Source organism: Rhynchophorus ferrugineus, unplaced genomic scaffold, assembly GCF_030347505.1.
Source record: "Rhynchophorus ferrugineus isolate W39M unplaced genomic scaffold, kcgeb_rfMv2 rfM7, whole genome shotgun sequence".
Lineage (NCBI taxonomy): Eukaryota > Metazoa > Arthropoda > Insecta > Coleoptera > Curculionidae > Rhynchophorus > Rhynchophorus ferrugineus.
This window is the reverse complement of record NW_027472586.1, coordinates 15,666,902-15,691,999: the sequence shown is the minus strand read 5'-3', so window position 1 is coordinate 15,691,999 and position 25,098 is coordinate 15,666,902. Positions and strand designations below refer to the sequence as shown.

At 33.2% G+C, this 25,098-nt stretch overlaps 1 protein-coding gene across 5 annotated transcripts in view; it reads left to right on the top strand.

Annotated features, from left to right (window-relative positions):
- The window catches only part of Epac (Exchange protein directly activated by cAMP), a 517,502-nt gene that overhangs the window by 457,550 nt on the left and 34,854 nt on the right, over positions 1–25,098 (top strand). For all 5 annotated transcript variants that reach the window (XM_076410278.1, XM_076410279.1, XM_076410281.1 and 2 more), the window contains 2 exons: positions 17,178–17,302; positions 19,472–19,719. In XM_076410278.1, coding sequence (XP_076266393.1) covers positions 17,178–17,302; positions 19,472–19,719 — 373 coding nt within the window. The remainder of the gene's footprint in view (positions 1–17,177; positions 17,303–19,471; positions 19,720–25,098) is intronic.

Here is a 25,098-nt window from a genome sequence, read left to right as displayed (position 1 = left end):
AATATCACATTCTTCAAATCATCAAGAGCTGTAGGTTATATGACCGTTGCACCACTTTCGTTCTTTTGCAACTTAGTCTTGGCTTGTGTTATAAAGTATTTCGAAATCGCAGTCCTTCTATAAATATTATGTTTGTACATCTCTCTCAGTGTACTATTTTCGTCGAAACAATATTACGCAAGTCAGTGTTAAATCCAGCTGTCAGTTTTGCCGCAGTAATTGTATGTTCTTTGCCCATGATACTCCTTAATGTTCATCATTTAATATCATTATTCCTCTTCATCTATGAGGTTTTATAATGTTTTGTGTATGCTGTCATATGCTTGAATGCTGTTCCAATCAACATTATAAAATTAACAAATTTGATTCGCCTTAAAAGTTTCCTAGCATAATTGAAAGGAATAGTAACTATATACAGTAGTTAAAATCCAGAACCCTGGTACACAAATAAATAAAAATTTACTATTACGAATGTTTTCAAAGTCTTGTTAGGTTCATTTATACAACTTTTCTTTAAATATTATGTGTAAAAAAGTTATGAAATGTGAAGGGTTTAATATAGCAAAAATGTACTTTAAAAACTATTGGGGGTTTAAATATATTTCGGCTATTCGGCTATTCTCTTTTCGGCTATTCCTGATTCCTGTCCATGACCCATCAAGCATTCGTCGACTTTTTTCAAGACGAAATACATCTGCTGCATGAAAGACAGGAAAATTCGTACCTATCTATGAACGATATTTTGAATAACATACGTTGTACCAATTCCAACTCAAATGCGCAAAATGTTGTCTCCCTTTTTGAGGAAAACGGGGACATCTGGAGGCATGATATTTGGCACGGTTAAATCTTATATCGAGGAAGAATATTTATGACCCAAATGTGTGTGTAATATGCGCTGCAATTAAATAAATTACAATAAAATGAAATACGGCCAAATCAATCAACCAGGTATAGCCGTCAAATCGGCAACAAAATATTTAAACAAATATTTAGGTTCTGGTAGACACGCTGCCAGCTCCAACGCTTATTCCATAGATTATTCGTCGTTTCTGTTTTACGTAAATCAACTGCGGACGAGTAATATTTATAATCAACAACTGGCAACGTTGTACCACAAGCAACTTTGGATCAGAAGACATATCTCTAAATTTTCCATTTGCAACGATATTAAAATGGTATGTGTGTGTGCTAAAACATTATTAAACGAAGTTGATTTCAGGCCGTGTTATTTAAGATTTTGTTTTACTTTAGGGTATTCCCATATTTTTGCAACTATTAAAGAGTTACGGCAAGTTTGTTTTATTGTTTATGTTACGATTAAAAATAATTTGATCGCGTAAATTTATATTTTAAATTGTTTGTAGTGAGAACAAATTAATGTGTCCGCTATATCGGGAGGTATCTTCAGCTGTGAAAGAAAGACTGGATATATGCGAAAATTTCAACTGCTGATATCTGCTTTTGACGTCTGGTGAACAGAGAACTGCCAAGAAATATATTTCTTGCTTAAAAACTGATAGTTCTAGATTTACTAAAATTTTTCTGTAAATTTTATTAGTATTAACTTCTAATTAATTTCAGGTCTCCTTAGTAAATCAGTTTTTTAACAAAGCACTAACCAAATATTACAGGTGATAAATTCGTGCATCAAAAGTTAAATTGAATGTTGCAAAAAATATTATTATTTATATATCATTATATCTACATAGAATTTTCATTCTTCATTTATTGGTGAATTGTTAGTTCCCACATAGGACACAAGACAAAGTAGAAAACAGTGGGTAAACTAAAGCCATAGAAGGCACATTAAAGATGAGCAACCCGCAAGAGTCATATTGAAGAGTGGAAAAAATAAGCAGAGAACGATACAATTTTATTTAAAAATTCAAATAAAGAAATTATTCTTTTAATCAGCCTGGTGTATTTATTGGTTTTGCAATATATATTTTTGATGAGAAATATGCGTAAAAGGCAAAGACTATATAAATACATAAATGATGTAATGAAAATATGCAGCAGTTAATATGAAAGTAGCTACATAACTTGTATACATGTAACACATAGGACAAATAGAGGATATTATGAATTAATAAAAGAATTATTATTAAATTCTTAAACATTTAATATTAATAAATATTAAGGTGTTTAATGATTTGTCTAATAAAATATGTGACTATATGATCTTTTATTTTCTAAACTTTGTATCAACTATTTTGATTAATTACTTTATAGACCTATGTCTTGAAGAGTCAATAGTTAATTTAATGATTGTAAATTTACAATTTGGAATTGTAAAAATTAAGTTACCTAATTATTTTAATTAACTAATTATATTCCATTGTATTCAATATTTATAACATAAAGTAAAGGAAGATTATTTATACTTATGTTTGATCCTCTGAAGTTATTACAGTTCAGAAAATAATCTTACCCATGATAATTTTGTTATAATGTTCAGTGATGTAGAAATTTAAAATTATCAATACTTGGTTGATTATTGAAACTTAATAGAAATTATATATAATTAAAGGCAATTAAAAAAAGGTTAGTGACTGTTGGTTCTTGAGATCGTTTGTATATATTGTAGTATGTTTTAACAGACGAATATATATTACTTATATTTAATACTATGTATCAAATATATTTCTGGTCTTATATTGAAAATATTGTCAAACCAAGTTTCAGTCGCATAACATATCATTTTTAAATTATTCTCTTTACACTGTTATGCGAAATATGGTTAACTTAATAAATCGTGGTCGAACGTCGACCACTGAGCTTACAGCCACAAGCTTAGTAGTAACACGATACATATTATTATTCGTTGCAAGCCCTACTACAACTAGTGTTGCTTATACATGAGCATTACTCAGAAAATAAATTTGTATAAGAATTTATGAGTAGTTAAAAGTTTAAAGAGCAGAACCGCAGTTTCGCGTAATGATAAATTTGCGGACATAAAACATAATATAACCCGACAGACTTTTTCTGGGGTGTAATTTTTACGTGTCCGGAACATTTATAGCTCTATTAGGGGTAAATTTGCTATATTCCTGAATTTTAACGCTCAGATATAATTATTATTAAATGAAGAGGTGAATTGTTGGTTATTTTTCCTACGTGGATATTTCACCAATACTGCTTATTAGCAATGACTTCTATTAAGCCCACCTAAAAGAAATCCATTATTTTTCCAATAAATGTCTTATCATCTAGACTATATGTCTTGTCACTAGATGGAATTAGAAGTTTTTATAATTACAATACATACAGTACTAAAAATATGATCTGTTTTGTAAATGAGCTCAGTTTTATTTGGACTTACAAATTTAACTGAAAGGTGAGATTTGTTTAAGGTTCTGGTACTGTAATTGCTATAAAATATGGATAAAATCATAATTAATCGATATGAGTCATACTGAATAACCATCAGTACTTTGTGTACTGACAAAAACATACCAGACATACGAAAACTGACTATACATAACAAGTCAGAAACAGAACAAATAGTACCTATAGAAAGCAGTAACATACATTTTATAGTCTATAGATTTTGTCTTAATTGAAAAAGAGAATCTTCTACAAGGCTTTTAGACACCTAGTATGGCACTGTATTAGAACAGATTGTAAATTCATATTATTTTGTCACTCACCATATATTCTTTTACAAACTTTTTAATTACATATTTTTTAGTTGGCCCTAAGCCTCAAAAGATGCGTGTATAAATTTGACAGCTCTCGGATCATTAGTTTGTCAATTATAGCATTTTGAGTGAAGCAACTTTTGTTATTGTGAAAAAAAAAATGGATAAAAAGGAACTTCGCGTGTTAATAAATTATTGCTTTTTGAAGGGAAAAATACAGTTGAAGCAAAGACTTGGCTTGATGCCGAGTTTCCGGACACTGCCCTAGAAAATTCAATCACCAAGGATTGGTAAGCTAAGTTTAGACGTGGTGAAATGGGCACCGAAGACGGTAAACGCAGTGGACGCCCAAAAGAGGTAGTTACGGAAGAAAACGCTTAAAAAATCCACAAAATGTCAATTAAACATGTACATCTATCATTCACGAATATTTGTATATGAGAAAGCGCTGTGCAATGTGGGTGCCGCGAGAGGTCACTTATGACCAAAAACAACGACGAGTTGATGATTCGGAGCAGTGTTTGAAGATGATCAAGCGTAATAAACCCGAGTTTTTGCATCGATATATGACAATGGATGAAACATGGTTCCATCATTTCACTCCGAATTCCAATCGACAGTCATCCGAGAGGACTGCACACGATGAACCCGCTCCAAAGCGTGGGAAAACGCAACAGTAGGTTTGCAAGGTTATGGCATCGGTATTTTGGGATGCGCATGGAATAATTTTCATTAACTACCTTGAAAAAGGAAGGACCATCAAAAGCGACTATTACATAGCGTTTTTGGACCGTTTGAAGGACAAAATCGCCCAGAAACGGCCGCATTTGAAGAAAAAGAAAGTGCTGCTTCTCCTAGATAATGCACCGTGTCACAAGTCAGTAAAAACAATGGCAAAAATTCATGAATTGGGCTTCGAATTGTTTCCTCATCCATCGTATTCTCCAGATATGGCCCCCAGCGTATATTTTCTGTCCTCAGATCTCAAAAGAATGTTCACTGGGAAGAAATTTTCGTCGAATGAGGAGGTGATCGCTGAAATTGATTCGTACTTTGAAGCAAAGGACAAATCGTACTACAAAAATGGTATCGAAAAGTTGGAGGGTCGCTATGATCAGTGTATCACCGTTGAAGGGATTATGTTGAATAAAAAAACTAATTTTGCAAACAAAAATGTGTTTTACTATGGTAGGCCGGGGACTTTTCCATTGACCTGTTATGTGTTATAATTTCAGATTTCGAACCTCTCAATTTATCTGAGAAGATAAAGATTCTAATGTGGGCAACTGTAAAATTCCAAGGGAAATGATCTATAACTCGTAGTAACTATATACACATGTTGTGTCTTTCAACTGAATTATCGATGTAGATTTTAATGACATTTTTATAATAAATATTAAATTTACAATTACTAATTGCATCTTGGTTGAGCCATGATATTCCACATTTAGATCCATTCATTCATCATCTAGTCGGTCTGAAATGCAAAGAATAAACAATGTTCCTGTTCGAAAACTTCCTGTAGGTGATCATGAGAGGTTTACTGAAGTTCGCCATTATTTACTTTTAAAACCCGTTTCTGCGCTAGAGCAAAATTCTTTGGAAAATAATTAATTTTATTTGAAACTTCGCAATCTGGGAAAAAATACTAGTGGCTATTTCTGGAGAATCCCAACCGGATTCGGTAAACAGTAGTTTCCTCCTGATTTTGAGACGTAGCCATTTACAAGCAATTGAGAAGTAGAATCCAACATACCACCATTTTGCCAACAGCCATTTTGGATTTGGCCCTGGCCCTGTTAGGAGCTCTATTTCGTAATTTCTTTACTATTCTTGTCTTTATTTGTTCTTATACTCCTTAGATTATGATTATAAAATGTAGGCAGTACTGGGTAAATTATCGATTTCTAATTATTAATCAAAAAAGCTATTATAACACTTTTAATCTGAAGAGACCTATGCGGACATTCCATCCAGGTCAGTTTCATCTATTCAATTTTTATTTTTATTTTGCAAATTTAATGCAATTCTATACCAAATTCATTTTAGCCATAGTCGTCCCTGCAAAAGTAAAAGCACAGATAAATTTGATTAGATGTCATCTAGAGCATACATCATCAAAATCACAGCTCGTTGATCATATAGAGTTATTCGACAACATTAAAATTGAACAAGAAGCATTGAAGTTTGGCTTGATGACTTTTCAGGTTGGGGTCTCTAATCTTGGCAAAAATATTACTACTTCTAAATTTCAGCATAATCGATCAGGAATTCATAAGAGTGTATCAAAAGGTGAGAGGTGAGAGTTGCTAAAATCATATAAAAATATAATTGCAGCCAAACTAGTTGCCAGAATTCAAATGGATGCTATATTGGATGAAACCTAGGCTGAATTAAGCAGTGGAAATTAAGGATTTGTACAATATTCAATAAGCAAACCAATTGAAATCCGCAGGTAAAAATATAAAGGTGACGCTGCAAGTGTTGAAACGTGGGCAAATGAGGTCAAAAACACAGGATATGTGTTATATAAGCCTAATTTAATAAAGAAGATTTTATGTTACTCAAAATAATATAATATAAAAAATATATAAAATAAATATATAAAAATATAAATAATATAAAAAAACTCAAAATAATATAAAATATTAAAGGAATGTATATGGGTACATTCTATTCCCAGGTTTAATGGATATCCACTTGAATTACACTTCTGGCTTTTATTGAATTAACTGAGATAGTGGTTTCCATGACGTTTTTGCATATAGAAGAGATTCGACGAAGAAACAATCTTGGTATGTTTCAGTGCCGTGCAAGATATATTATCAAGAAATGTTAAAGTTAAATGGATTCTTTAGTTTCCGAGGAGGTTTTCGACAATATATTTTGTGTATGTTCACCTATTTCTCCGCCAATTGTACACCCATTTTGAAATTATTTTTTTATTCGAAAGAGTGCACGTCCGAGGTGGTCCCATTGGAACCAAGTCAGGATCTGATGGTGAAATCCGGGGAAATCGAGGGAAGCCCTCAAATTTCAAAGGCACGTGCAATGTTTTCACATATTTTTTATCTAAAATAATCAGATATTTCTGTATAATGTTATTGCTGAGCTGATGTGATGGAAGACAGAATTCCTCAACGGTTAGGAATTAGAGAATATTTATTTAAATATTATGGGGCCGTACAGATAATCAGTTGTATACTTTGGAGTTAACTAGGTAAGCTGGTGATGAAAGCAAGGAACCGCTATATCCTTCAGTACTTTTTGAAGAGTTTTAAGAAAGATTTTGCTTACGACAGTCGTTCAAAGAAAAAGCCGCAAAATGTTTGCTTTTTAACTACTAAACATTTCATATAAGAAGCCGTAGAAATACTGCGGACAACTGCCTCTATGGTAGAGTGGTTAGAGCGTTCAGCTCACACGCGATGGTCGTGGGTTCGATTCCCGGCGAGGGCAAAGAGTTTTTGTTTTTGTTGTTGTTCTAGTTTGGTTAGATTTGTCAAATTACCTAGGCTAGGTAGCGGACCCCGGGGCCTGAAGCGTTCCTTATTTTCAATAATGGTTTCTTTGTTACTATTTTTCCTTATACGGGCTGTACCTTTACTTAGCCTACCCATTGTAGTACTTAATAAAACATTATTTGTATAAAACATTTTTAGAGTACATGAGATATACAATATCATTGTAAAACTTAATAAAATAACTGCGTAATTTATTGAGTAAATATCTTAAACTAAAAAAAAATAAAATATTTTTAAAAAATTGAACCGGCTTCAAAAAATAAATAATAAACTCCTTAAAAAGTAAAAAACAATCAGACTTAGATTTTTAGCACAAAAAAAAGCTTTAAAATAAAATTAGTACTAGTTGTTTAGTTGTAATAACTAAACAACAATAAACAAAATCCTTATTTTACCTATCTACTAGGCGCCTTTTATATTCTACTATATACACACAACTTAGCTTAATACCTAACTAAACCTATTTATCTATTTACAATATTATTTTAACTACTACCAACTAATCACTTTGAAGTTGGTTCCGAGCTCAAACAATACAAAAGTAATATAATTTTGTGTCATATCCAGAAAATTGCATTAGGAACACAACAAATCTAATTTAGTATAACTGTCTTGGCTTGGCACCTAGAGTATCTATATTTTATATTGATATAATGTCATATATGATATAAAATTAAGTACGTATCTTATAAAGTAAACAATAATGATCAAAAACCCTAATTTCCTTATGTATACAATTTCCTTCTGACATGTTTAACATAATTAAATTCTCGTCGGTAGAACACGAGCAGTCGGATAGATTATAAATTAGACTCATCTCCTCCATCTCCGTATTCTTACGACCGTCCTTTGAGGCATAACTGAATTATTAATCGACAAAACTGAGAAATCCGAAACCCTACAGAACGAGAGACAATATGTCGAATTTTTCCACCCACAAACGAACGATTCGCATCCCTCGCTCGACTTTTCAGGGGGTGGTTCGAGTGTCGACAATCCACTTCCAGCGCATAAATATTATTCAAGGCTTCCAGCGCCGGTTTGGGAGAAAATAGAAGGCCGTGATTTAATAGGTAGTTTTGCCATCGTCACGATTTTCGGTCCGTCTGTTATTTTTCTGTCATCGAGCGGAATTTTACGGCTGAAATGTTGAAGAATTCTTCGTTTATGGATATCGGACAAGCGGAATAATTTGGTCGGAAAATATCTGCACTTATTTTACGTTTTCTTATAATAAAAGTTATTCATAAAAATCATTATTACATCTTCGATATACGTACAGAGAGTATAACGTTCTCACTTAATAAAATATGGGATGAAAAGTCCCGGGCCTAACTCATAAATGTCGCTAGATTTATTAGGTTCACAATTTTTTCAGTAGCACTAACCTTGAAAAGAAAGCTGTAAAAATTTTATGATATTCAACTCATAAATTTGTGAGTTATTGTGCTAAAAGTGACAGTACTTTTGCTATTTTCAAAACAGTGGATCAAAAACAATTGTGTGTTTTAATTTTAGACTGCTTCTTGATAGGAAAAAATACCGTTCAAACGAAGCAATGGCTTAAAAAGTGTTATAATAACTCCCCATTCCATCAGATACAACAATAAAACGTTGGTTTGCTGACTTTAAACGTGTGGTGATAGAGACACCGATGATGTAAAACGCAGTGGACGTCCATATGAATTGGTAACACCAGAAAACATAAAGAAATTCCACTAAATCATTTCGAATGATCCAAAAGTCAATTTGCGTGAGTTTGCTAACATTCTAGAGATATCAAAAAAATGTGTTCGTTTTATATTATATGAGCATTTGACTATTAGCAGACTCTGTTAAAAATTGGTGCCGCGTTTGTTCACTGCTGACAAAAACAAAAACATGTTGATGGTTCTGACCGGTATTTGGCCATTTTTAATTGTAAAAAACGGGAATTTTTACGTCCATATATGACTATAGATGAAACTTGAATCCATCACTTCCCTCCGGAATCAAAACGATCGTCATCAGAGTGGACAGCAACTGATTAGGCTGAAAAGGTTATGGCCTCAATATTTTAGAATATGTGTCATCTATGATTATCTTAAGAAGGAAAATACCATTAAGAGAAAATATTATATAGTGTTAGTGGACTGTTTGAAGGCCGAAATTGCGAAGAAAAAATTTTGTTTCATCATGAAAACACTCCGTGCCACAAGTCAATCAGAACACTGGCAAAGCTACGTGAATTTAACTTCCGGTTGCCCCCACATTCACTGTATTTGCCAGATTTGGCTCCCAGCGACTACTGGCTATTCGTAGACCTTAAGAAAATGCTTACCGGTAAAAAATTTCGCCCGAATGAAGAGGTTATAGATGAAACTGAGGCCTAGTTGGAAGCAAAAGATAAATCGTTTTACAAAATGGTACTGAAATATTAGAGCGGCGTTGGTATAATTGTGTGGCTCTTGATGGACATTACGTTAATCAATAAAGCCAATTTAAAAAAAAAAACTTATTTCTTTGTTAGGCCCGGGAATTTTCAGCCCGTGTGTTATAATATTTGATCAATTTTTCACTTTAAGAAGGTATTAATTAACAAAAATTTTTTACGATATTTTTTTTTTAATAAATATAGTATCACTAGCAATTGCCGACTAACACCATTTGTCTCTACGGTGACTTAAAACTGGGTACTTATACTGCACTATACAACTATACAATATCACACGGTAAATATATATATATATATATATATATATATATATATATATATATATATATATGATGACTAACGAGTAACCAACTTAGAAATTATCCCAGAAGACATCCGGTTTTACCCTGGCTGGCTACTGGCGTGACTGGAATCCTTTTCCTTGTCAGATTTTATATTCTTGCCTAGGACAATCACAAACATAAATTTACGACAGTGTCACAGCAGGATTTGCAATAGATAGACCGTCCTGTCGCCATTACTACTGCACCTTTTCAATCAGTGGATGCCAGATTCCTCAAGCAGAATCATCTATATACATCGGTATCCATCTTGACGGTAGATTAGATTGAAAACATCATGTTAGACATAAAGCAAAACACATTAAAACCAAAGCAAAGCAACTTTATTGGTTAGTCGGAAGATACTCCCAACTTGATCTAAAATCAAAGAGATGTGTTGATGATTCTGAGCAGGCCATTTTTAATCGTAACAAACCGGAATTTTTGCATCTATATGTGACAATGGATAAAACTTGGATCCATCACTTTCGACTGATGACCTTGATGACTTTCTGACCAAAGATTCAATCATAAAGCCAATTTGGACCTATGGAGTGCAAATATGGGCTTACACTAAAAATTCAAATAAACTAGTCCTACTACTGCCTATCGCTACGTAACAAATGAAGAATTGCACGATGACCTGGATATTAAATGGATTTGCGAAGTTATCCAAAATTTCGCGTTAAAACACGAAAGAAGATTACTGAATCATACTAATCTATAACTACTGGATAACGCGCAGGAAATCAGAAGATTGAAGCGAACCAAACCATACGAACTTATACAAAATGTATACATTTAGTGTAAACTATAGCTTAAGTTATTATAATTTTATAATTGAGGAATACATATTGATGTCGATTTGTTTTACAACAGAAATGGCGAATATTCTACCGTATTAGAATGGGAGCTGGCAGCGGGTCGGCTAGGTCCAATTAAAGTAGAGCCTAAATTATTTATTTATATGTTTTGTGTAACCGATCTGACGGCTATTCCCTATTCCTATTTCGGCGTATTTGATTTTACTGGGAATTAATTATTTGTAGCCGATATTAAACAGAAATGTTAAGCCTAAATACTCTTCCTCCATATAAGCTTCAATCGTGCCATCTGTCATGCCTCCCAATGTTCTCTTTTTCATCAAAAATGGAAGCAAAATCTTCGCTAAGCCGATTAATATATAGAAGATAAATTAATTTTAGAAATTGAAGTTTAGAAGTTGAGGACAAAAGTATCTAAGGCAAGATCGAATGAAAAAAAATTATTTATATAAAACAGATCTACTCAAATTTCAATCTAATTACTAACATTATGAGAGGATCGATTTATTCACTCGTCGGGTATAAATATTCTACTAAATATTAGACTTTCTTTATTTCTAATTGACCTACAATGAAATAATCAACGAGCTGGAACCACCAATAGAATCACCAAAATTATTCTAACCTTAATCCGTTATATGACGCATAAGTTGGAAACAAACTTGAAATAGGTACCAAATGGTGTAAATTTTGGGACTCCTTATACTTACGTTTTCTAAGTTGAAGCCAACATTGCTGTAACTAGCACCAATATCGAGGTAAGGATCAATGTATTAAAACGCCGACTTGGTTAGTTTATATAAAACAGATCTACTCAAATTTCAATCTAATTACTAACATTATGAGAGGATGTATTTATTCACTCGTCGGGTATAAATATTCTATTAAATATTAGACTTTCTTTATTTCTAATTGACCTACAATGAAATAATCAACGAGCTGGAACCACCAATAGAATCACCAAAATTATTCTAACATTAATCCGTTATATGACGCATAAGTTGGAAACAAACTTGAAATAGGTACCAAATGGTGTAAATTTTGGGACTCCTTATACTTACGTTTTCTAAGTTGAAGCCAACATTGCTGTAACTAGCACCAATATCGAGGTAAGGATCAATGTATTAAAACGCCGACTTGGTTAGTTTATATAAAACAGATCTACTCAAATTTCAATCTAATTACTAACATTATGAGAGGATGTATTTATTCACTCGTCGGGTATAAATATTCTATTAAATATTAGACTTTCTTTATTTCTAATTGACCTACAATGAAATAATGAACGAGCTGGAACCACCAATAGAATCACTAAAAATATTCTAACATTAATCCGTTATATGACGCATAAGTTGGAAACAAACTTGAAATAGGTACCAAATGGTGTAAATTTTGGGACTCCTTATACTTACGTTTTCTAAGTTGAAGCCAACATTGCTGTAACTAGCACCAATGTCGAGGTAAGGATCAATGTTTTAAAACGCCGACTTGGTTAGAGCAGTGGTAAAAGCGACAGGACAGTCCTCCCACGATTGCGAGAGTCGCGGGTTCGAATCCTGCTGGGGCATGGTCGTAAATTTATGTTTGTAACTGTTTAACATTTGTGATTGTCCTTCGGCAAGAGTGCAATGTCCGGAAAATGATCCCAGTCACGGCAGTAACTAGGCTGAGTAAGACCGGATGTCTTCTGGGGTCATTTCTAAATTGGTCACTCACCAGGCGGTAGGCTTAATGCCGCGGACCGTGGTTCAGAGTCCACGTTAAACTGTAGGTCCAGTCCAGATAAACTCTCGTTGGTAAAAACGAGATTTTTTTTTTTTGAAAAATGTTTTAAAATTGAATTTGGAAAATATAAATACTAGAAAATATAAGACGTGGAATAGTTTTTAAAAATCGTGGACATCTAAAAGAAACACATTTTTAAGGGAAAATATATACATTTTAATATTCTCTCTATGCATCGTATTCGAACAAAATCCCTCGGAAACATTCATTAATCGAAAAATCCCACTATCCATTTGCCTAGATTTTCCGACTGAACAATTCAAATTCACTGTTATTTTTCCACGTTCAATCGTTCAAGCACAATTCAGAAGCCGCAATATGTTTCCAATGGCTTTCTGGTCGTAGTGGGCTTCGCGAGCTAAGAGAAAATAGGGAGGAGGTTGATTTAATGGATAGTTTTAGCATCGCCGCCGTCCGAACTTTATGGCTATGGGGGTTTTCACTTGTCTGGCTTTTATGGACCGATACGTTGAAAAATATCGGCCATGTATCTGTCGTTTGGTGCGTGAATGTCGAAAAAAAAACAATATTTTTAACATTTTATAAGTACCCTTCGTATAAATTCTGCAGGTATAAAGGAAAGAAAAAATGTTATTTTAGTAGATACTCCTCCTATTATCCGTTTTCTTTTACTGAAATTCGCACAAGTGGTGTTACACAAACGATGTGTTAAATTCGTTCGGTTATTTATTATATTGTTTAATACTTAGGTAGTAAAAAATAAAATGTTGCCCATTTAACATTAAGTGTATGACTTAACCGCTTGAAAATTATGTCAAAATTATTTTATATACATAGTAAATTAAATCTGTTAATAAATACTAGCGGTAGCCTTGTATGTATTTAAAAATTATATATTACTAAAACTTATTTTAGTATTAGCCGCCGATGCAGCTTAAGATTGGTGAAAAGAACGTTTTCAAAGACAGATTGGTATCTCCACATACATTTATTTTACCACGGCAGCACATAAAGTTGATTGATACATAAAGGCATTGATATAGCAATTTATAAAATCACCCAAAGACACCAGATATTAGATGGCTTATGACTGACCCACAATTAATTACAACCTCAAAATGGATGGATCCTCAAAAAGAAGGGTAGATTGCTATTAAGGAGGTTATAGAGATATTTTTATGCAATCACAAAGACCCCAACCATCAATAGATCATCAAAGGAATGCCAAAACTATTTCAATATTAAGTTGCCCAGTTATTCTAGAAGTACATTTTCTTCATACCCATTTCTGCTACTTTCCAAGAAATTTGGGAGATGTTAGTGAAGAGCAAGGTGAAAGATTCCACCAGGACACTAAAGAGATGAAGAAAAGATACCAACGAAAATGGACCGTCCCAATAATATATAATGATAAAAAATATGTATCGTTAATGGTTATATATCAAGTATATTCTACTTTAATTTATTGTAATAATTCGTTTTAACATCACCTACGTCTCCTCTTGTGAAAAAGGAATCATTTTCGGATTAAGCGCACTCAAAAACTTAAGGATTATGTCACAAAACCTAAGCAGTTCATGGATTTTCTGCAGACCTGAGTAACTAAAATAAAACTTTTTTACAAAGGGCATTTCCACTAAAAGGAAGAAAAGGAGTTATGTTGTCAATCAATGTACCTTTTTGTAAAATCAGGCAACCAGATATCAATCAGACATCCTCTTATCCTAAACGAAAGATACAAATGAATTTAGAGTTTAACCAAAATCGCTAAACTTAAATTTATTAAATTTAATGTTCAAAAATAACGTCGACATTATGTAAGTAAAGAATCATAATTTTTAAGTAACTAATTAGTTAATACCCCCAATTCTGACTGTATATGAACTGTATTATTCTGTAAATTTTGGAGCCCGATATCAATTAGGTTCCGTAATCTTCATTACCAAAATACGATTACTCTGAATTAATAACTCGGAATAATGATATCCTGTAGGGTTTAGTGTACGCTCCTTTCATTAGGAAGTTTTAACAGAACATTAATTACCAATCCTCATTTTACTTAACGTCCAATTAATGTACGATGTATGTGACTTTAGAGAATAAAATATTACACATAACGCCGATCTACAGCACTTTTGCGCATGGGACATGTGTACCTAATTTTTGTTTCTTTTATATCTAGACTGGGCCTAAAGTTTAAGGTGGTCTCCAAACCACGATTCTCAGCATTAAGCCTACCGACTGGCGAGTGACCAACTTTAAAAATCATCCCAGAAGACATCCGGTCTTACCCAGCCTGGTTACTGGCGTGACTGGGATCACTTTCCTTGTCGGATTTTACACTCTTGCCTAGAACAATCACAAATTTTAAACAGTCACAAACATAAATTTACGACCATGCCCCAGCAGTATTCGGACCCGCGGCTATCGCAACAGTAGCAGGACCGACCTATCGCCTTTACTAATGAGCCACCAAGCCGGCAGTTCTGGATTGGATTGTGTGTAAGAAAAAATGCTAAAAACCAACTCAATAAAAATACATAAAAGTTACACATAAGAATTCATCAGATTTATTAAAATATAACGAACTTCCATTTACGATTTATTTATTTTAAAATAGAGTCCAAATATTTAAAAGTTAACAGTTTAACTTTTCCTGTCATGTTTAATAAAGTTTCTCTTATCAACCCCCAAATATAATCTCCCATGTTTTCGGTGTATTGGATATGCGAACATCAAATAAATTCTATTGTTTCAACCCCGATGCCGTAACACTGCTTTATTGGAAGATTTAAGTCTCTTATTAAGTCACTAAGATCTTCAGAGTTGTCGACGTGTGGTATTTTTGGTTCTAATTCATTACCCAGTTCGGAATGTATGTATACAGGCTAAACTCCACTACCTTGAAAGAGTAATTGATTTTCCAGTGCAGAAAGAGCAGGTACGTGGTTTTTCTCTATACGGGGTATTGGCAGATGTGGATGGTAGATCAGGTTAAGATGTTTTCTTTGAATTTTTACCTTTAAGTGAATTTATATTGCAAAAATAACAATCTTTTTGACGCTCACTTGGTTGCCTCCAAATTATTAAGGCTGCAAACTTTATAGCTCTTTTTTACCTCTGTACCAGCCTACAACAAGACGTAACACATAACTTAATGAATAGTTCCATACAATAAAATAAAAAAAAGAAAATAAACTCACCCTCCAGAACATATCTGCAAGAGCTAAATGACACATGTGGAGTCCATTTTATGTCCTGACTTTTAACATTGCATTTACAAACACTTGATGCCATTTTGAACTGGTAAAAAATATGTAAAACACGTTACGCCTCTGTAATACGTAAATACAAACTGTTGTACACATATCGGCGACGCTAGAAACACTACCCCCGCCCTCTTACGTCTATTTTGATAGCGATAGCGCGCAAAGGCCGACATTAATTGAGCGCGAAAATCAAAATTGGCCAATTCGCTATAACTTTTTTGACAGCGAATATTTTCGATGTCCAATCGCACTTTTCAAATAATTTTGCTTTATATATATACTAAATTGATACTTCGTCGTCAGCTTTGACGCAAAAAGGACCGCTTTCATTGATTATTCATAGCATTGTTGATAGAATGTTCGAAAATCAGTAGCGAAGAAAATTATCTGGAATTAATAGCGGTTTTAGAATGTTTGATCAAACACCCTTTTCTATCACTTGATTCCTTACGTGAGCCCAAAATTATTATTAATCAAAATTATCGCATTTGTATGTACACTGGACATAAATACTGAAAAAACATTTCAGAAATACTAAAGTCTAAAAATCAATTTTATTCTCACAGATAATACTTGCTAACTAATAAAAATTATTATTAAAGTATTCACAAGCAAATCTCTAAAAAAAGGTATAAATTTGACATACATTTACGGTTCGGTTTGTAGACAAAAAGTATTACATACTAGAAAGAGTAAAAGTGGTATTTGTAAGTACATCCAGATACAACAATATAGCGATATAGAGAGCTACAGCTTTTTAACGGATTACTGTTACTTTTTTACACTTTTTTCAAATTAATTTTCCTATTTTTTGGTTTTGAACAATACATATAAATTACAATATGAATAAAACTGGTGAATTTCGCGGGATAACTTTTTCATTTGTCTAGAGTACTCCAAATTCAATCCAAGACAACATAGACTGTTACTAAATAATATTTATAGTTTGTATTGTGGTTTTAACATTCCGGAGGCTATTAGCTGTTTTTGTCAAGGAGGACAAAATGGTCATATCTTACAGATATATGCGTTACGGTTATTTACGTTTTACAAAACTGAGGATAAAGACTTATTCTTATAAAGCAAGAAATAAAACTGTATATTCTGATACGGAATCAGTAATTTAACCGCCTCGTCATAACTGAAGATTGTCTACAGTCACAACTTGCAATGAAATAAAAACAGGCACAGGGCAACTTAAGCGACATCAAATCAAAATCTTCGGCAAAATTTGCAAATATTCTAAAACTTAACTTGAATTATGAACATATTCTTTTGAAATTTCGTGGTTAATCGTTAGAAACCAACATTATTCTTAGATTAAACATTGTGTTAGGAAATATATAAGCGTTTCTAGATATTAAGCTCAGCTCAGTTCAGTCTTATATATTTACCTGTTAAATTATTTACGAGGTACCAAGAGGATAGAAAGGCGCACGAAGGCCAGAAATGGAAGTTGCCTCCCTCAGGACAGCCAATAAGCCTTTTCAGCGCCGGAAACGACACCAACAGGACCATAATAATGCCGCAGGACGACAGTAAGTACACGTTTTTCCGGTATTTTTCTTTCTCTGTCTCGCGGACCCTGTTTCGACACACGTTTTCCAGTAAAGTGTGGTCTTAATGTGTTTTGACGGAACAGACGTCGTGATGTAGTTTTGCGATATATATATATATATATATATATATATATATATATATATATATATATATATATATATATATATATATATATATATATATATATATATATATATATATATATATATATATGTTTCAGATACAGTATGTTCAACGGCAAAATATTGTGGTTACCTGCCCCTTTGAAATCCTCTCTAGATGCTTTTTACACTAGAATTAATGTCGAGATTGAATTACAGGGTGTGACAAAAATATATAAATTAACGTCGTTTATAATATATTTAATATAATACAAGTACTATCTAGGGGAACCCATAAAACCTTAATTTCCTAATTAGAACCAACCAGGAACGTACTGGTAGAACTAAAAGAAGGTGATAGTAAAATTATCGTGTAATAAATCGCTTATCAATTGTCAAAGAACTATTTATCATTGAACTATACTCATAATATTGGAATTAGAATAAGGGATGATACGCAAAATCGTGAAGCGTTCCACACTTTTTGCAGCTTCGCATCACTTTCACAATGAATTTTTCATCGTTACCCACAAATAGATCCCTAACGTCCTGTAATAAGGATAATTTTGGTCCTAGTATCCTCAAGGGCCTGTTTAGTCAACTTCTTTCCCTATATCCGAACTATCAAGTTTTATACACGCATGTTTCAAAGTCCGCCAAGGGTATAGGAGCATCTGTTTATGGGTCCACTATAATAGAAACTTATAAGCTTCATAAATATTCAGCTATACCAAGAATACGACAGGATTAACAGTTATCTGGAAGGCTCTGCAGATTGTACTGGAAGTCGAGCTCGGATTTGTACTGATTCCCTGAGCTCTATTCTGGCAACTGCAGATGCATCTTTTAGATACCCTATTATCGTCCGCATCTATTACATCTGCCCCATTCTTATTGGAAAGAAAAGAAAAGTATCAATTGTCTGGGTCCCCAGTCATGTGATAATAGACTCCGCAGCTGAAGAAGTCACTCTAAGTGGATAAGATATTCCTAGTCTCCCCTATTATATGGATCTATATCTCATTATTACAAGTAAAATAGATCAATGGAATGGGACTTGCTGGAGGAAATAAAAACTTCCGGACACTGCCCCAGGAAAGTCAACCATCAAGGATTGGTATGCTAACTTTAGATATGGTGAAATGAGCACCGAAGACGGTAAACACAGTGGACGCTCAAAAGGGGTTGTTACCGACTAAAACATTTAAAAAATTAACAAAATGATACCATTCACCATATCATTCACGAATATTTGGGTATGAGAAAGCTCTGTGTAAAGTGGGTGCCGCGCTAGCTCATTTTTGACCAAAAATAACGACGAGTTGATGATTCGGAGCAGTGTTTGAAAATGGTCAAGCGTAATAAACCCGAGTTTTTGCGTCGATATGTGACAATGGATGAAACAAGGCTCCATCATTTCACTCCGAAGTCCAATCGACAGTTATCCGAGTGGACTACTAACAGTCGCCTGGTAAGGTTATAACACCTATATTTTGAGATGCGAATGGAACAATTTTCATTGACTACCTTGAAAAAGGAAGGCCCATTAACAGCGACTATTACAAAGCGTTATTGGACCGTTTGAAGGACGAAATCGCCGGAAAACGGCATTATTTGAAGAAATAGGAAGTGCTGCTTCACCAAGAATAGTTGAAATAATTGGATGCTTTAATTTTTCTCTTTATTTTTGGGGTATTATTCGGTTAAAACAATAAGTCGTCAAAGACCTTATTGTCTCAACACCTGCAATTTTCTTACACTATGGCATTAGAGAAAACAATGGACAATATTTCCAAAATTAAATTCATAGGCTATTTCCCTTAACGAAATAAATTTACTGTAAAAATCAAATCATACAACTAATATATTATTGTTACGCTGTCAACATTGTGTTACAAAACGATAATCGATTTAAAATTCATTTAATAATTATGTTTTAAAATAACATGTTAATATTGTTGTTTTTTTCACGTGATTTACTTATTGATTTTAATAAACAAACAGTTAAATATATTATTAAGTATTAATGTCACAAATCTATTTTAGTTATTTTCAGAGTATACTGCGCGGATCACACATATTGCACTTTAAGATTACCAGTTGACACGACCGCTGAAACCATCAAGATCGTCGCAGCTGATAAGCTGAAGATACGCGAAGACGAACTGCTTTTAGTCGAAGTCAAGTCCAATGGCGAACGAGTAGTATTAAAAGACAACGACATTAGTATACCGACGGCTCTCTCGATCAACGGAAGGATATTCGTGTCGCCTAAAGATCACTTGGATGCTTTGGTAAGAGAAAATTTCCTTCTAATATATATTTAAGTGTTGTTGTGATCAGTTACATTCCAAATGTTACATGGTTTTGGGAGAGAAGAACGGCTACGTTAAATTTCAACGTCCGTTAAATTGTTAATCCTTTAACTTTTCCCATGATTTGAAAATAGACAATAATTTGATGATCGTTAACGTAGATAAGAACTATAACAGAATTAACAGTTAAAACTTTTCATTCATTTCTAAAAATTAAGAATAAAAGAAAATACTCGAGTTGATTTGATACATATATTACATATAATTAATACATATTAATACATATTTATATATTAATACATATTTCGGGGTAGTGCTTCACATGTGCACGTGCACATGTGAACATAATGCTTCCTCTTGAAAAGAAATCTAATTAAATTCGGTCCTGTCATTATTTAACTTTTTATTTAAAAAACGATTATAATACGAAATATATTTTATTAATAATAATTGCAATATTAAAAATAGTAAAAATCAGAATTCAATATAAGCTTTAAAATGAATTTTATTTAAATATAGTTATGTAAAATTTACATTGCAAATATTATTCAAATGAGAATTCTTTGAATTTTCTATGCCTAATGACAATATATTGTACTAACAATACATTAAAACGTAATATAACAGATTTAACACAAAACTTATACTTTCAAATACACAAAGTTTAATAAACTATTGAATATGGAACATTTTATATTATCTTAAATATAACTCGGCCAAATACAGAGTACAGTACAATATATATATATATATATATATATATATATATATATATATATATATATATATATATATATATATATATATATATATATATATATATATATATTGAAGACTGTTTATTTTGAAATGTCTTTTTAAATCTTTTTTTTTTGACAAATATTTATTGTAAGTATGTAATTGTTCGTCATCCATACAAGTTTTGTGCATAATCTGGGAACTAAATAAAACAGTCGAGACATCATTTACAAACAATAGTAGTAGAAAAAGTCCCTGGCTTTGTCAAATTACATTTATCACACTAACGGGCTTTAATAGCTTCACTGTTAACTCACTCAATAACACTTCCTGACATATTTGGATCAATGTTTTCCTTTTACTATGCCACAGCTAAAATAGAGGCATGTCATATTTTCAAACCAGTTACATATAAATAACATTTTAAAAGAATTACAATTTAAATAACAACTGGAAACCGCATCCCCGTAAAACTCTCTCTTCCACATTTCGGTTTGTAGTCAGCCTGTGTAAAATGTACATTTCTAACCCTTTTTGCTCTTATTTAAGACCTCACAAAAGATCCTCATGAGTTTTTCATTATTTCTTACTAAAAGCCATTTCTGACAGAGGAGGATCCCTAGGAAAGCTGTGTATTCTATTTGAAACACTATATCCTGGGACGCAAGACCTGAGATGTCTTCAGATTTAAACAAATCCTTTTAACTAAAAGGACCATAAAAACACAGTTAACAAAATAAGAATATTTAACCCGTAAGTTTATAAGTTTTCTTTGTCAGCCATCTTAAAAAATGCTCCAATTCGAAATATATTGGCGTTTTCAACAAAAACAGCTTTGTAGAAAAAAACTAAACCAAATTATTTTTATATAAATGAAAATTGTTTCTATAGGAAGTATATGATTACCAAAAAAATACAAAATATCCAGTAACTTCTTGACTATTTTCAACAAATATAACATTTCATTCATAAACATATATGATTGATATTTGTTCATTAATATTGACCCGAAACTACCTGTTTTCCAAGTAGGACTTCATTAATACGACTAGGTCAGGAGGTATTCCCAGTTTAATTTGCTTTGATGCAGCTTTTGAGCCCAGACCTTCGTGGCAAACGTTATCAAAGGCCTTGGTAAGGTCCAGGAAAACTACATCAACTTTCTTTTTGACCCGGAATGCGTGGTGACTATTTGTAGCCAATCTGGCTGCTTGGTGCCAAGAGGAATGTTTTAATATACTATGGACAAACTTTTAACAGAATATTTTGATCTTTGATAGACTGTACGAGAGCATGAAGAATCGCTCTTTCAGCAAGTTTTCCTAGGGAGCTCAGCAAATTAACAGGCCTGTAGTCTGCAGAGGATTATTTCGCTCCTTTTTTCTGAAATTAAGATGACGTTGATTATATTGCATGAATTTGCTAGCTGTTTGTTCAGGAGATTTTTAAGCTCCGTAACTGTAAGGCTATCAGAACCAAGTGATTTTTTACGTGATTGTATTTGACAGGTGACTCTTTAGGAAATGTGGAGGCGACCTTGGTTAAATATAATTTCAGTTAAATAAGTTAAATTTTCTATGCGAATAAGGGCATTTTACTGACAAATGAGTCAGCGAGAAGTTCGGCTTTTTCGCACCTGGTGATGGCTAACTTTTGATCTTCTTGGAGTTTAAGTGGCGGAATTCTTTTGATGGCTTTTCCTCGCAGGTTGACGTTCCAAAAACATCCTTTTGTAATTCATGCCAATGGTGGAAATGGTAGGTAGTTCGGTCAAACTGACAGAACCAACTATTGGTCGCTAACATATCATTTTTATGTGAAGTAAACAGTAAATACATCCACAAAGCATTATTATGTAATAATACCATGCAGTATAAAATTTTCATTGCACAGTAATAAAAGAATGGTATTAAAGTTCCAAAATATGCATTTCAAGTTATCTAAAGAAACAAAAGGTTTAATAAAATACATTTAATTTGTCCGCTTTTCTAAATAGATATATTTGATGGAAAAAGACAGAAATATCTTTTAATTTGTTAATAAGATTCATTAACTCACTATCTAGCTATCTAGCTTTAAAAAGTCATGCTCAAGTAACCGCTTCTAGTCAACTGTAGGTTGTGGGTAATTCTCAATAACTTTTGTGGTCTAACATTTATAGTTTCCAAGCAACGTGCTAATTTTTGTCATCTAATAGGTCAATTGAAAAGTCCCCGGCCTGACACATAGATGGCGCTACTACAATTAAATCCATATGTTTTTTAGTTATTCCTAACCCTCAAAAGATGCGCGTCGCATAAATTTGAGAGCTGTCGGATCATTAGTTTGTGAATTATAGCATTTTGAGTGAAACAACTTTTGTTATAGTGAAAAAATGGATAAAAAGGAATTTTGCGTGTCTATAAAATGTTGCTTTTTGAGGGAAAATTTACCTATTAATTCACAGTAAGCCTGACAGTAATATGAATGGGGAAATAAGCTAGATACCACGATATTGCCACCCAAGCCATAACAAAGCCTCATCATATATGAATGTAGAAATCAAGCAATTTTAATCTTAGGCTAATTTTGGTCTTTCTTCATTAAACCCAACTAAACATGGGATATCACATTATTTATTATCGAATACAAAAGAAATTTTATTTGCAAGTTACCTCCAAACTGGTAAAACAATAGAGTTGGACTATTTATCCATCTGGTTATAGAATCTATTATGAAAATCAGTCAACTAAAGAACAAATTGATTCTAGCGTCTTCGACAAAAAGCTACTTTTAAAACCATGACTATTATAAACGTCATTTATAAAAAAACTGATTTTAAAATATGTAAGATTGTGAAAACGATTTAAATAAAGACATTCATAGATATTTTCGACACAGCACAATAAATTTTAAGCTATCTGGCTGTCGGTCGCGCCCAAAACCAAACTCTGGCGGCGAGATAGCTGCGGAAAAAAGTTGAATCCTACCAACTGCACCGACCGATCAGATACCTCAATAATTTATCGACGAAATACGAGCGTAGCACCAGGAGCACGTTTCGTTGGATTCTGTTTGCGAGCAATGGGCAATACATCATTTATCAAATGGGGAAGAAGGGAAAAATCGACAGCGTGTCTTATATATAAAAGATGTGCTATCAATAATTTAATAAATATCAACCGTCCGTTTGTTTTACATTTGATGAAGTACGAGGGCCACTTTTTATATTCTGGGAATTGGCAACACTGTCATGTGAGTTCATCTGACTATCGTAAAGTTTGAGATTTTTGACGATATACGTACTCAGAACATTTTGTCGCAAGGACGCTTTTTGTTTATTTTATATCGAGTTGAAAATTTCGTCTCGGCAAAAATGGAACTGAATCGTAAACATTTTCGTGCAACGATTTTTCACGATTTTCGACGTGAATTGTCAAAATAAGAGTGTATCAATAAACTTAATTTGACTTTTGGCGATGAAGCTCTATCGAAAACCACCGTGTATCGCTGGTTTAGTGAAATCAATCGAGGTCGTAGTTCGCTGCTCGACTAGTTTGTGAATTCCAAAATCGGTTTTTGTGCCAGAAAAGTAAGCAGCAGTTGACTGTATTTGTGTTCCAAGATGAACCGGATAGTGGCCTGTTTCTTCAGGAAAACTGGTCATATTATAACAGTGCCTCTAGAGGATCGTAGAAGTAAATTCTGATTGGTACACAACCATTTGTTGTCAGAAGTCATCGGTGAAATAAGGAAAACAAACAAGAGTCACCGGATTATTTTCATCATGACAATGCCAGTTCTCACACATCAGCTCAAACAAGAGACTATTTGAGCACTCAAAACATCGAATTGATGGGTCATCCGCCGTACAGCCCTAATTTGGCACCCAATTACTTCTTTTTCTTCCCATCCGTGATGAATAAACTGCGTGCTTAACGATTTTCATCGACCGAAGAAGCTATTGAAGCGTTCAAAAATCATGTTTTAATGATACCTCATTTGGAATGGAATAAATGCTTTGAAAACTGATTTAAGCGTATGCAAAATTGTATCGATCATCGTGGTGAGTACCTTGAAAAACAATAAAAATATATTCGCAGCTTAACTGTTTGTTTTTTTTTCCTATTCCCGAAATATAAATAGTGACCCTCGAATGCATCGGCTGGAAAGTCGCCGTTTTAACTAGTTAAATACAAATTATTCATAGATGTGCAATGTGTCAGGAGAGGCGCAATCAGGATATTGCTTCGCTGACATTTGTATTTCACATATATATTGTAACCAAGTTTTAGGCATTTTAATCACCAGAGGGCACACCAGGTGAAAATATTTATAGCAGCAAGAAAAAAAACTATTTAGTCTTCTTGTTATCAACTAAGGTTTGTCTGGACCGGATCTACTCTTTAACGTGGGCTCCGAACCACAGTCCTCGGTATTAAGCCTACCGACTGGCGAGTGACCAACTTGGAGATCATCCCAGAAGACATCCGGTCTAACATAACCTGGTTACTGATGTGACTGGGATTATTTCCCTTGTCGGATTTTGTACTCTTGCCTAACCAACTAAGCCGGCCTTAATAACATATTTAATTTCATATGTAAGACATAGAAAAACCATCTTATCTGATAATTATTATG